A 14018-nucleotide genomic window follows, 5' to 3' on the forward strand; every position below is an offset into this window, starting at 1 on the left:
GTTCAAGGCCAGCGTGGTCTACAAAGCGAGTTCAGGACAGCCAAGGCTACATGGAAAAACCCTGTCTCAAACAAACCAACAAACAAAAAGTATGTCTTTCTTCCTCAAGGTCTGGATGAGAAGTGGATCCTTCTATTTCAAATTAAGTAAAAATTTCTCACCGGTATGCCCTTCATTTTAGGATTTTAGTTAACTCCACATGTAGTCAACTTGACAGGCAAGAATAGCCATCACAGAGGTCATGTCAATTGCTCTGCTTTGATCGGTACACATTATACACATTACCAAAAATTCATATAAGACCCCAAACATATATAATTATGTCAATTAAAATTTTCAAAAGTAAAAGGTAAAAAAAAAAGGGGGGGGAAAGGGGGAAAACGCTGTTTTTTTTAGATTGAGAAGTCTGCTTAGGAGCTAATAAATTATTTTTAATATGGAAAACACATGAAGAAAAAAAAAGGTTTAAGTTTGGGTGAGGAGGACAGGCTGCCACCAGCTCCTCCCCCCAGTGTCCTTATCCTGAGGAAGCACTGAGGAACTGAGATAATGCCCTTTCTTGGCCTTGTGACTTCTCAGGTTTCTTAGTCTGGAGGAAAAAAATGTACAGGGCCTTTTGAGGCAATGCCAACTTGAGCCATCTGTAGCACCACTGTGTCCCTCTGTTATTTTGTGTGCCTCCTGCAGGCCTGCTTCTCAGCACCACAGGACATTTCCAGCCAAGGTCAGCCATATCCATCTATGTTAGTTCCAAAGGTGAGGGTCCGGGGCTGTTTTGGGGATTATTGCTGGCAGCCTGAGTGGTGCTGTCCTGTAGGCAAGCCTAGGATACTTGAGGAGGTAGCAGACTGCTGACTGTTTCTTTCAGGGCCATCTTGGAAAGGTGCCTGGCAACTGGGTGAGTCCTAAATTGATTTTCTCTCTGTCTGTGTTATATCCAGGTCAGCATACTGCCCAGAGCAGGACTATTTAGGGTGCAGAAATACCTTCTAAAAAAAAAAAGTCTAGAAAAGAAACCAAATGGTACCAGCCTTCTTGCTTTTAAAGAGTCATTTTCTCTACTCACCCTGTGGGAAAGGACTATCCAGACATCAGATATAGGTATAGACGTTTATGAGGAGAGTGGCACATTGTGACTCTTCTCACAGCCCTGACACTGTATCTATCAGTGAAAAACAGAGGTCCCTTGGTAGCCATGGAGATTGCTTCTGAGGGCCCCTGCGGCAAAATCTGTGGATGCACCAGCCTTTGTGCATATATAAAACAGCATAGTGTTTGCCTAAGACCTGGGCGTGCTCCTCTATCCTTTTCTTTGCCCCTGAATCTCTTCAAATACCTAATAAGACACAAAGCTTGATGCAAATATTCCTTAGTATCTGACTTTTCAGGGACATGCTTATTCTACACCTAGTTGTTATTCAGGAGTTGTCTATTAAAAGATGGCTGAATCCATAGATGCAGAACTCACAGGTAACGGAAATCTATTGCTCTGCTAGGGGTAAGCTCACAGGAAATGGCGTGGAGCCCTGGAGCAGCTCCACTCTTATCGCTTCTCAGGGAAACGCCCCCTTCCTACTGACATAGCCAACACAGCTGATGTCAGTATGAGCCCTGGACCCTTAAAGCCACACATGCCAAGTATCTGTGCAATTCATTTACTTTTCCCAAGCATCTACAATACTTTGGATACTCAATGTAACCCAGCAAAAGCTTGTGTGTTAAAGGCTTTATTGCTTTGACGGCTTCAACCTCAGTGGATTATTCCATGGGAGAGCTAATAATTAGATGGCATAATTACGAGGTGATGGAAGCTAGGAGGTGGAGTCTAACTGGAGGAACTAGGTTGGGGGAGGGGTATCTCCTTGAGGAGAATATTTTGTCTTGGCACCTGATGCTGCCAGGAGATTCACAGTATCTTTTCATAGTAATGAAAAGCCAGCACAGCATCCTATGGGATTATTTATGTTTATGATCATATACTAGAATTGCATATAAGAAAAGAGAAGCTAAGAAGGTGAGGCAACTGGCCAAGCAGCTCTTTTTCTTACTTGTATGCCATTTCCAGCACTCTCCTGCACCTTCCAGGGTCCCTCAGCAAGGACTAACAAGCCTGAATATCGAGGCTGGGCTGATTGGTCAGGATATGGTCTATCTTGTTTGGCATCATGTTTGGCAGCATCCTTGGCATTTGCCAGCTGACCTCGTTCTGGAGCAAGGGCACTCCAGGTTTCCGGTGAGGGTTGGAATGCCATGAGCAATGATCCATATGGGCGGGGTACAATAGAAGCGACAGGAAGGACAGAAGAGGAGAAGGGATAACTGAAATTACAGCTAGGAAACACCTTTGCCTGCAGACTGCTCAAGCCAAGCAGCAGAGCATACTGCCTGTGGTGATAAAACATTATTTTTCTGTCTATTTCCTACTTGTTTTCTTCTGGGAGCTGGGATGACAAATCCACAGCCATGCAAAATCAGGAAGTAGTGGTGCAGCTCATTCAAGGCCCTCGGGGGGGCGGGGGGGAGCTAAACATCACTCAGCCACAAGCAGGTCTCAGATGAATCCCACCTACCTGCAGGGCGCGACTGATCCTTTAGGGGCCAGGTTACCAAATTCACTTCATCAGACAGGAGGCTAAATTTGCTGAGCACGTGGGAAAGGTCCTTCTTAAAAAGTGAGAGAAATAGCTGCCACAGAAGCTGTCTGTCTCGTGGTGTGGTGGCAAATGATAAGGTGGGTTGTACACAGGTAGGACAAGACGGCTATGGCGCAGGGGTCATTGTTTCAGTCTTTTCCGGTGGCTTTGGCCAAGGATAGTCCTTTTTCCCTCTGTGTCATAGGCACAGGTCATGTGAAAGAGCAAAGCGGTGACAGGAAGCGTCATCAGGCTGACTGCCTATTCCCTAGGAAGCATTCTCGGTGGTGTCACACGCCTTTCATCTCTCCACCTATCCATTTGCCTACCTATCCAGCCCCCAGTCCATCCATCTATATGCATTTACTTATCATGCATCCATACACACACACACACACACACACACACACACCACACACATACACACCACACACATACACACACCACACACACACACATACACACCACACACACACACACATACACACCACACACACACACATACACACACACACACATACACACCACACACATACACACATACACACCACACACACACACATACACACACACATACACACACACACACACACACACATACACACACACACACACACACACACACACACACACACACACACACACACACCCATCCATTCAAACCACATTAGGAGGTGCAGTTGACCGATAATTCCATGTGTTTATGGAGAACAATTTGAAATTTTAATACTTGTGCTCCCTTGCAGAATCACCCATCACCCAGTGAACATGTCTATCATCTAAGATTCTTCTTCCTTCCTTAACAATTTTCCCCTTGGTCCTCTCCTTCCTCCACGCACAGGCAGACCCCACATTTTCTGCTACTCCATTCTGCCATCCATTTAACACGACCAAGAAAAAAATCTTTTCCTCTTGTCTCACACATGTACCCATGTTTCCGATCTCCATCTCCTCCCAGATATTTAAAGTTTCTATTTCCATGCGAATGGTCAGGACCTCCCAATTCTTTCTGTTTCATAAACAACATAAGGCATAAATGTTTCCTATTCATGCATTTACCCAGTTAGGTCTCTCCTCATCCCAGGATTTTTTTTTCTCATATTCAGCAGACAAGACCAAGGTCCCTGCAATCGCCTCATTACATGGGCCCAGCCAAAGCCCATTCTTCTCTTTTGCCATGAACCAGAAATATTCCCCTAAGAACTCCGTAGTCTATGGAATTCTCAACTTCCCACCTTCTCTATAGCCCATAAAATTATGAGAAATTTCACTTCCATTTTCATGACACAAATAGAACCTTATTTTACCCTTCTCTTTGAACATGACCAATCTTCTTAAACAATCTCCACAGCTGCTTAGATATGCCCAGTCTGTGTGTTTATTTCTGGATAGAACCAGACCATCATATACCAGTTATTTCATTGCTATAATCAAGAACCCAATTTTCCAATTCTGTGAAGACAAGTCCCTTCTTTGCCTTCATTTCAAAAACATGACCAGGCCTCTTACTTCCTCTTTTTATCCTCATTTTTCATTGTATTATATTTCTGACTTCTTATTTTCCCCTTAATTCAGTTGAATGTTTCTGACATTCGCTATATTTCTCTTATTTATATTTATGTTTGCACAAGGATCTCTATTTTATCTTTATTCCACAACTATACTGTCCATGGCCCCCTTCCCACATATCCTGGACATGTTGGCACTCTACATCCCTTTTGTTCTTGGACATTAAAGCACTGCCCATTTGTTATGTACTCCATTGATATAATCAGGTCAGCTATTTCTCCTTTATTCCATGTTTAAATAACTACTTGTCCCTCATACTATGGATCTTTCTGGTATTGTCTGGGGGAAAACTGGATCAGTAAACAAGATGCCCAAACTGATACAAGTCAGGAAACAAGTTTTATTGTGCAATGTTGACACATACAGGCTCAGCAGAGGACTGTTTAAAAAGCTGAGCCCCAACACTATGAATGTTACATTTATATGATTCCTGATTGTTTCGTGGTTCTTCTTGCTGTATGTAGTTTATTATATATGTGTGTGTAATAATATAAATATATATGTAAAAAAAAGATAATGGCCATTAGCAGGAAAAAAAAAGCTAAGCCCCAGAGCTGGAGAAGTGGCTCATTAATTATTATTATTATTATTATTATTATTATTATTATTATTATTATTATTATTATTATTATTTATTTATTTTTTTAACTCTAAATCCTGATCACAGCTTCCTGTCTCTCTTTTCCTCCCACTCCCTCCCTCCCCACATCTCCTCCTCCTTTTCTCCTCTGAGACTGTTGTGGGAAGGCCTCCCATGGATATCAACCTGCTTTGGCATATCAAGTTGCAGTAGGACTAGGCACATCTTCTTCTATTAAGGCTATACAAGGCAGCCCAGTTAGGGGAAAGGGATCCAAAGGCAGGCAGCAGAGTCAGAGACTGCCCTTGGTCCTGCTGTTAGGGGTCCCACATGAAGGCCAAGATGCATTTCTACTACACATGTGTAGGGGCCCCAGGACCATGCCAAGAGTGCTTTTTGGTTGGTGGTTGAGTCTCTGTGAGCCCCTAGTTCAGGTAAACGGAATGTTTCATATGCCTTCCGTCACTCTGCTGGCCTCCCCACATAGCAGTCCAGAGTGACATGTATTTTGGTTGGCTATTTTAGCTTAATTAATAGAGTGTGATGAGTTGCCCATAAGCGTAATCCAGCTTGCGTCGAAAGTAGTGGAGTTTACTGCATCTCATTTGTAGTACAGAGGGGAAGATAGTAGTAGGCATCTACCTTATAGTGACCTCAGCTGATCATCTAGGAGTGTTCCAAAGCTGCCATGTCTGGAGCTCTACAGATTCTAGTAACTGCATGGAGCCCATTATGATTTATGTGCTGTTTCCTAGCAGGATTGTAAACCGTCATGGTGGAGGGTAGCTTGGACTAGGGGTAGGGGCTCAACAGACAGTGGGTCCAGCATATGACTCACAGCCAGGGAAGGATCACACAGATAGTTTTGAGAAATTACCAATGTTGGCATGGGAGCAAAGTCTTTGCCTCTATACACTTCCATATTAGAAGGATGTCAAGGGTGGTGGCACATACCTTTAATCCCAGTACTCAGGTGGCAGAGTCAAGTGGATCTCTGTGAGTTCCAGGCTAGCCGCAACTACATAATGAAACTCTGTTTAAAAAAATATCCATATTATAGGGAGATGAAAAATCAAGGCTCAGGGATACTAAGTAGTCCAGAATTTCCAAAATACAGCTGGATAATATGATATGTATATTGTCTGCCATATCACTCTGCTTCTCACTGACTAGTTTTGAATATGTGTTTACTTTGAAATATGAGACTTCAGAAAAGACTGAAAAAAACAAAACAAAAACAACAACCAAAACCAACACAATACTTGTCCTAGGTCCCTAACCTCCTCAAACATTGATATAATCCTAGTACAATTGTAAAACTAGGAAGTTACCATTTCACAATGCAATCACTGCACTTCACAGCATTCAGATTTTGGTGTGTGTGTGTGTGTGTGTGTGTGTGTGTGTGTGTGTGTGTGTGTGGTGTGTGTGTTGGTTCAGGTAGGTGTGTATGAAGGCCAGTGGTTGCTGTTGAGATGTCTTCTGACATCACTCTCTGTTGAGGCACACCACCACTGAGCCATAGCCAGACATGTCTAGGTCTTACTGCCTAGCATAACAGCAGCCATTTTGTTTTTAAAGCTCCAATTTGATCATAAGATAAAATTAAGTTTGGGTTCTTAGGCCTGCCTGCCTGATAACTTGAATATCCTTTTACTTACAGTTCAATATTATTGGATGTTCTGCTTTAATTAACCATATATGTTCTACTTAAAACCACAATACCCTGCTATATTCTGTGCTCCTAGAACGATGAAGAACTGGAAAGTCACCACTACAGGACCAATTAAATTAAAGGCCAGTTAAAAATGGTTTGACAGATAGTCAAAAGGATGTGATGCTGCCCTTCCTTTCGTCCTACATTTGGTTACCTGGCTATTATTTGGTTATGGTTTTGTTTTTCTTATTAAAAGCCTGCCTTAGACATAGACCAGCAGCACAGTATGGCTCCCAAGTCTGCTTTGTGTCCCTGATCAGTCAGTCTTTGTTCAGCATTCAATAAACTTCCATCTACCCGAGTCTGGCATGTGTGGGTGTATGTGTGTGTGGTCAGTGCAGGCTGTTCTCTAACCCCAACACTCTCCACCTTGTTTGTTGAGATTGGGGTCTCTCAATGAATCTGGGACTTAGCATTTTGGCTACACTGATTGTAGGGATTCTACACGCGTGCGCGTGCGTGCGCGCACACACACACACATACACACACACTCATGTAGGGATTTCTCCACTGCCTCTGCTGCTCTCCCATAACTCTGTGATAAAATGCTTTCTCCAAGCTGAAAGGAGTCCACCCCCACCCCCACCCAAGTCCCTGCATTCCCCCTCAAACCCTCTCCTTGCCCCTGTATCCCCAACTCCCCTCCCCTACCCCAGTCCTTTGGCTCAGAGTGCCTAACACTATCACCGCTCCTGAGAGCTATGTAGTCCTTAAGCAGCGGGCCACTAAAATTTAAAGTTGCTAGCTGCCAGTCCTCCTTCCTGCCTCAGGACTGTGGAGACAGGGACAGAAAATGGCTCCTCAGTGGGGAGATGTCCATGGTGTTTATTCCTGCCTCAGCAGACTCTTTCCTGCCTCCTCCATGGGAACTGTCTATGATGACTATTCCTGCTCCAGCAGACAGCTCCAGGAAAACTGGACACTTTTCCAGCCTCAGAAAGCCTGCTGCCTCTGCCGTGGGTGCTGTCCATGATGAGTGATGACCTTTCCTGCTTCAGCCTACTGCCTTCACAATGGACTCTTTGTAAATTTTGGACACACTGTAAAGTTTATTACCCCTCAAGGCAGAAAATTGGACTTAACCTCTGCCTGAGAAGGCTCCTCAGTTCCTCAGGCTTAGGGGCAAGCCTCCCCTGGGAGCTGCATCATCTCTGTTGAGGAGGCCTCCTCTCTGAGCTGTGAGGTTCCTGGGCTCGGGTGCCTCAGGATGCCCTTGGGACACTGTCCCATTTCAGGGCTGAGATACTTTCCCAGCTCTCTGAGTTGTGGACTCCCTTTCATCCGAGTTCCAGAAGGCAGGCCGCGCCACCCACACAATATACACAACAACACTGATTGACTGCTGAGGCCCTGGGATCCACTCATCTTTGCTCTCCAGCGCAAGAGTTACAGATGCTCACAGCCAAATCTGACTTTTATGTGGGTGCTGAGGATCTGAACTCAGGCCCTCATGCTGGCACTGAGCCATCTCTCTAGTCTCAGATTTCTTTGGTTTTCTTACTCTCATCCTTTCCCAGAAGCAAAAAGTCAGGGTGCTATAATGAGCTTCTACATACAGGCGGCACCCTGCAGGGAGCTTGGGGATACCTCACAAAGGTCTGCTGGGTCACAACAGGATTACAAGGGATAGCATGTGAACCTGCTGGCACTGGGGAGCAGCAGGGAGACATCTGTGGCAGGTGGGAGTCAGGTGAGTCAAGGGAATCTGATGGAGGAAATGTGGAAGATGTTGGTGACTTGATAAGATGGTTGGAACGTCCTACCTTAGGTTCCATATGGTGGACTCCTCTGTCTCAGCTCAAATATGCCTTACGCTGTAAACTTTCATCCTTTCCCATACATAGTGCCCCCTGTCCACCATGGCAGCTTTTATTGCATAGCTCCAAAGTCTGTTCTTGGGGTTTCTTTCATACTACCTGTGCAGGCAAGGATAGGGGCCCCCACAGCTTGCCAGGTGTGCAGAAACATCTCCTAACCTGGACTGCTAAAGACCAGAAGGGCTGTTGTAAGTGGGAGGGACACTGCTGCAGTGTTGTGTGTGTGTGGCCTTTGGGAAGCTTTCCATGGGTAGTGGCAGAATGAACTTGGGTGTCTTCATCTCTTCTTAAGTGCAGGCAAAGCTGTCTGTGCTGGTGAAGCTGCTGTGGAAGAGCGCGAGGACCATTGCTGCCCTCCTGCTCCGGTAACACCACCAGTCCCTTCTGGAGCCATGGAGATGAAGGCCGGAGGCTTGAGGGTCCCCTTGCTCCTGTTGCTGGTGACCATCGTGGTAATGGCCAAGATAAGCCACATCCAGAGGTGGGGGGGCTTCAAGGAGAAAGGCACGAGCAAGGATAACATGAACTCCACACTCCATTTCTTCATCCAGTCCTACAACAATGCAAGCAATGACACCTACTTGTTCCAAGTTCAGAAGCTAATTCAAAGTCAGATGCAGGTTTGTGCCTTGGTTGCCCAGTTTTGCTTCCTAGGCATATGGGGATTCTGATTGGGATCCCGGGGTAACCCAGTACTGGAAACTCCTTGGGGAGCTTCACATGTGGTGGGTGTACATGATGTCTCCGAGTTAAGCAGCAACCTTGGTCGGTACAGGTACATGACCTAGGCTGGCCCATAGCCTGGAGCCAACCCTCACTCCCTTCTTGCCCTAAAGCCAGCATGCAGTGCTTCTCCATTGCTCATGGGAGGAATTACATTTCATTTTGCCTGCCAGAGGGATGGAATGGTACTATCTGACAAAAACCTCAACACACTTTGTGGATTCCTTATTTCCAGCAGCATTTTGGTTTTTAGTGTCCAGGACTGTCAATTAGGGCTGAATTCTCTGTTTGAGACCCTTAGAGTCCTAGTTCTTTGGTGATAGCAGTGGGAATGTAGCAGGGAATTGGCAAGCAGCTTCAGTCAGATGAGTTCCACCACTTCTGAGGCAGTCTCTTGTTTTTAGTCCTGCTGGCCTGTACCTCTCCACCCTCAGCCTCCTGCTGTAGCCTCCTGAATGTGTGAGTGCATGGAGCACACAGGTGTGTCCTCACACCTTCTGTTTTCTTGTACACACAACGTTCTTGTGACTTGTGTCAGTTGAAAGATGGTAGAGGCAAGCGTTTGCTGGAAGACTATCGATCCAGTGATCCCTCAAGGTCAGAGAGTAAAATGTGTAAATCAATCAGGAACAATACGGCATACTAGTTAGATAAAATAATTCACTAGGAGAAGACTAGTAGAGAGAATGGGAGGCAGACGGAGCAGGAGTTAACAGAAAGAGAGAAGAGGCTTGGGAGTGGGGTGCGCAATATTAAGGTGATACACAGGCCAGTGGGTTCCTCAATCTTGGTACATTCCAGGGGCTTGCTGGCTATTATGCACTATGACCACAAGGTGGTGCTGTTCTCTGTTGTCTTTTTCACTTAGATTGATTTCTTTACACTATAGCTGACATGCTAAGATTTAACATGTGAAATCAACCTTTTATCCTTAAAGCTTAGCCTGCCAACAGTAGTTTTTTAAATGTTGAGCAAACTTGATGTTATTTAACATGGTAAGTGAACAGCATGGCCCTGAGGCTCAGAAGGGGGGACTCATGGACACAGGTTTCCGAACATCCTAACGTCCAGATATGACTTTGAAAGCCTCAGTACCTCAAAGAGCGGCTAGTAGACAGGAATGGCAGTCTGGTGGGCCTGCCTTTCACTTTTAGCTGTTCCCAGCTACACGATCGTAGTTAGGCTATCTAGGCTTCTTTAGGGCTGCTACTTCACCCACAAAGTGGGTCAGAACAGCGACAATTTAGCACAAATCTGACACCTAGTAGCTTTTGTCAAAATATTTGCTGTTATTATGACTGTGTGCTGAGAGAACAACGGAGGCAAATAATAAGAAAATCTAATGTGCATGCTTTAGTCTTTTCCTACACACAACTCCCCGATGGCTAGTCAGTGTGACAGTGGCGTAAGTAGAATGGTCCCTGACGACAGCAGAAGGACATCTTCATTCTAGGGAATTCTAGGCTAATGCAGCCATGGGGAATTTCCCTGGGGCCTTGCCTTAGATTTCTCTATGGGAACCTTTCCAACAGCATTAAGCTGAATTTTCTCCCCTAGAGAGCTTTATTATCTCATTAGGTTGGACCACTGCCCTCTGGTTAATAAATAGGGGACTTCCAAGAACTTCTCCCCACTACACACAGAGGTCTCTAATTTACACATTCATCTGGGGAGCCAGACCTGAGACTGTAACTACCAACTCTCCTTAGCATTTCACTTGGTGTGTGGGCTTCTCTTCCATAATTGCTTCCCCAGCCTTCTTCTCAGTCCACAAAGCCTGAGTTAGAGAAGACTAAGGCACCCACGGGCGCTGGCCTAGGTCGTGTTCTCTGTGGCTTACCCGACCAGCACATCATCATCTTGCTCACTGTCCCTTGCCCCAGGAGGAAACAGATTCGAGGCACAGGGGGCATCATTCCAGCTGGGGAGAGCTACTGGGAGATAAAGCAAGATCTTCAGCACATGGCATTCTGCCGTCCTTGCCTCTCTCCATGTCACAGCTGTTCCACACACTTGGCAGAAACATGTAGTAACTTAAAAATTCTTAAGAGACCGTTGTGCAGCTTTTCCTGGGGGTGGGGGTGGGTGGGGGACCTGAACAGCAAACCTCTACTTACTACAGAGAGGGCACCACCAGCAGACCAAAGCAAAGATCCCAACCAAGAGTAGCTTACTTTACCAGTGAGTTTATGAGGAATACTTAAAGAACACGGGTGACTCCATAGCAGCCTTATCACCAAGAAGCCCACCCCTTGTAAGGGTGGCAGCTCAGAGTGATGATGGCATCTCAGAAATTCCTGCAAGGTGTCTCAGTGAGCCCCAAAGCCTCCTTAATGACCTTGGGCAGGAGAGGAAGCCTTAAAATCTTATTCCATTTGGTTCCTGAATTGTGTGAGCCAGCCTCCACTCTCCAGAGGGAATGTTTTGACTGGGAGGAAATAGCTACACAACAGGCTGGTTTTTAAGAATTTTTTTTTTTTTAATGCATTAGTAGAAAAGCTTTTGATTTGCCCAGACTCCACAAGCAGATTGAATGTTTATGTGGACCTTGCAAACGGAGGCTGCTAAATTATTTCCTCAAGGTTTCAGAGCTAATATTTGGGGAATGAATGCCTAGAATCCTTCATATGTGTACGTATGTAAACCACATGCACACAGTCCCTGCAAAGACCAGTAGATGGCAGTGGATCCCCATACCTGCATTTACAAGTGTTCCTGAACTACCATGTAGGTTCTTGGAACCTGGGCGAATCTCTCTAATCCACATTTACATGTGTTGCTAAATTGTCCACTTTCCGATTTGCTGGGAAGGAAAATAAAGATGGAGAGGTAAAGATAGCTGCACAGACGTGGAGGATCCCTGTGGCCTGTGGTTACCAGGCAACCCAGCTCATCAGGAAGATGGATGGGAGACAATTAGAAGGCACCACTTTGCTGTGGCTGCCACAGGAAAGTCAAGGGCACAGGGCTGTGGCTGACCAGGGACCTCAGGTGCCTTTGAGACTCACTCAGTGGGAAGGAAGGAAGGAGCTGAGTTTTTGTGGATGAGTTCTGGGAACAGGGGTCATGGCTTAGTTCCTCCTGGAGAGGGTCAGCCACTGGACACTCGGAGTGGAAATTAGAACCGCAATTGGTTACCTCTCCACAGCTAACCACAGGAGTGGAGTATTTGGTCACTGTGAAGATTGGCAGGACTAAATGTAAGAAAGACGAGGTGAAGAAAGCTTCGTGTCCGCTGCAAAACAGCAAGCTGAAAAAGGTGTGTGATGGGGGTCCTCTGAAAGAGCCTCGAGGCCACGGGTGGGGAATGGACACCTCAAAGTGTGAGGGTCAGGGCCAGCAAATGCCCAGCCCTAGGGCTATCTGGCACTTCTCCAGGAAGGATGGAGGCTGTTGGTTTGGGCAATCTGGCCACCCAGTCAGGCTCTGTTTCTCCCCCAAAGAGCCGCAGGGTGCAAGTGTTACTTGTTTCTCCTCAGGACTCTTGTTCTGAACTTGCTCTCATTCTCTGGGTCACGGAAGACTGTCCTGTCTCCTCTGTGTCTTCTTAGTTCTGCTGTCCCTTTCGATGTTGCCTGGTCCCTCTTTGGCCAATGGTAGATACAAGGGCCTCTTCCTGTCCCAGGGTGTGTAGGTACAGGGGTGGGAAGAGAGGGAAGGTCAGCCCTCCTTCCTGGATTCCTAGGCCCTGCCTAGACACAGGGATCCAGAGGCATCTTCCATGGGTCTCAGTAGGGCAGTTTCCTTCTTGGTCCCCAGGGCTTGGGGAGCAGGAGTCTTTTTTTTTTTTTTAAATTTTCCACCTTTAAAAACTACCTTTCCTGAAGCTGATTATCTTGTGTTTTCTTCTTCCACAGAGCTTGATTTGCACATCACTGATATACACTGTGCCCTGGGTGAACTACTACCAAGTCTGGAACAATTCCTGCCGGGATATCTGAGTGACCACGTAAAGAGTTCGGCTAACACCCAGATGCCTGTGTTGTGTACTGTTTTTTGTAAAGTTCTAAGAGAACATGCGCCCTACTCTGGAGTGTTTCTACACACACACACACACACACACACACACACACACACACACACACACACCTCTCCTGCCTCATACATTTATATGAACTCACACCACACAAACACATATACAAACATTTCCACACATGAACCGCGGTGCCTTCCCAAATTTGCAGCTCACACACACTGCACAGAAATGCAGTGGTCACCAGGGTCTGCTGTTCTTTGAATAGGATGCTGATATTCCTTTGAGGAGACACTTGCTACCTCAGCCCCATGCTTCTGCTATCTCTGGCTCCAGCATGGAGAAATTTATACCATACCAGTACACACAACACTGTGATTCACACATTCATGGTGAGTAAACAGTGTAGATTCAGTACAATTGTACCAAGCCTGTGGCTTACAATGGCAAAAGGGCAGCAGCAGCAGCAGCAGCAGCAACAGCAGCAGCAGCAGCAGCAGGTTGTCCTAGTTAGGGTTTCTATCGCTGCGAAGAGACACCATGACCACAGCAACTCTTATAAAGGAAAACATTTAATTAGGGATGGCTTACAGTTCAGAGGTTAAGTTTATTATTGTTTGTGTATTTTCATTGACCTGTGTAGATCTGCCTTTAGGACCTGGGATTTGAAGACCTTAAAGAAATGGGTGGACTACAGTCTAATGCTGTAGACTGGATGTGTAGAAAGGTTGGGTTCTATAGCCATATTTTTGACACCAAATGAGAATAAGCATGTCTTATAAATTGAATGTAAATGTTTGTCACAAAAGGCACAGAATCATATCCAAGAACAATCCAGGGAACAAAACGAGCCTGAGGTAAAAGGCCCTTGGCCTTTTTTTCCTGGAGCCTCCCACACATTTCCCCAAGGCACTGTTCCCCATGTGTTATACTTTGGACTGCATTCTGACAATTGTCAAGGCAGGAAGCATGGCGACACGCAGGCAGACGTGGTGCTGAGGTAGCT

General features: G+C 45.8%; 1 protein-coding gene across 1 annotated transcript; it reads left to right on the forward strand.

Annotated features, from left to right (window-relative positions):
• The first annotated feature begins 8708 nt into the window (after window positions 1-8708).
• LOC127186289 (cystatin-like 1) lies at window positions 8709-12980 on the forward strand. The gene is made up of 3 exons (XM_051142722.1): window positions 8709-8936; window positions 12188-12298; window positions 12897-12980. Exons 1-3 carry the CDS (start codon window positions 8709-8711, stop codon window positions 12978-12980), a joined length of 423 nt encoding a protein of 140 aa, XP_050998679.1.
• Window positions 12981-14018: the final 1038 nt, after the last annotated feature.

Source organism: Acomys russatus, unplaced genomic scaffold (assembly GCF_903995435.1).
Source record: "Acomys russatus unplaced genomic scaffold, mAcoRus1.1, whole genome shotgun sequence".
NCBI classification, from domain to species: Eukaryota; Metazoa; Chordata; class Mammalia; order Rodentia; family Muridae; genus Acomys; species Acomys russatus.

Bases quoted from the DNA above. Each gene is read 5' to 3' on its own strand.
- LOC127186289 (XM_051142722.1), top strand. From the start codon at position 8,709: ATGGAGATGAAGGCCGGAGGCTTGAGGGTCCCCTTGCTCCTGTTGCTG. The intron at 8,937-12,187 runs GTTTGTGCCTTG...ACCTCTCCACAG, and splicing joins TAATTCAAAGTCAGATGCAG to CTAACCACAGGAGTGGAGTA. The intron at 12,299-12,896 runs GTGTGTGATGGG...CTTCTTCCACAG, and splicing joins AAAACAGCAAGCTGAAAAAG to AGCTTGATTTGCACATCACT.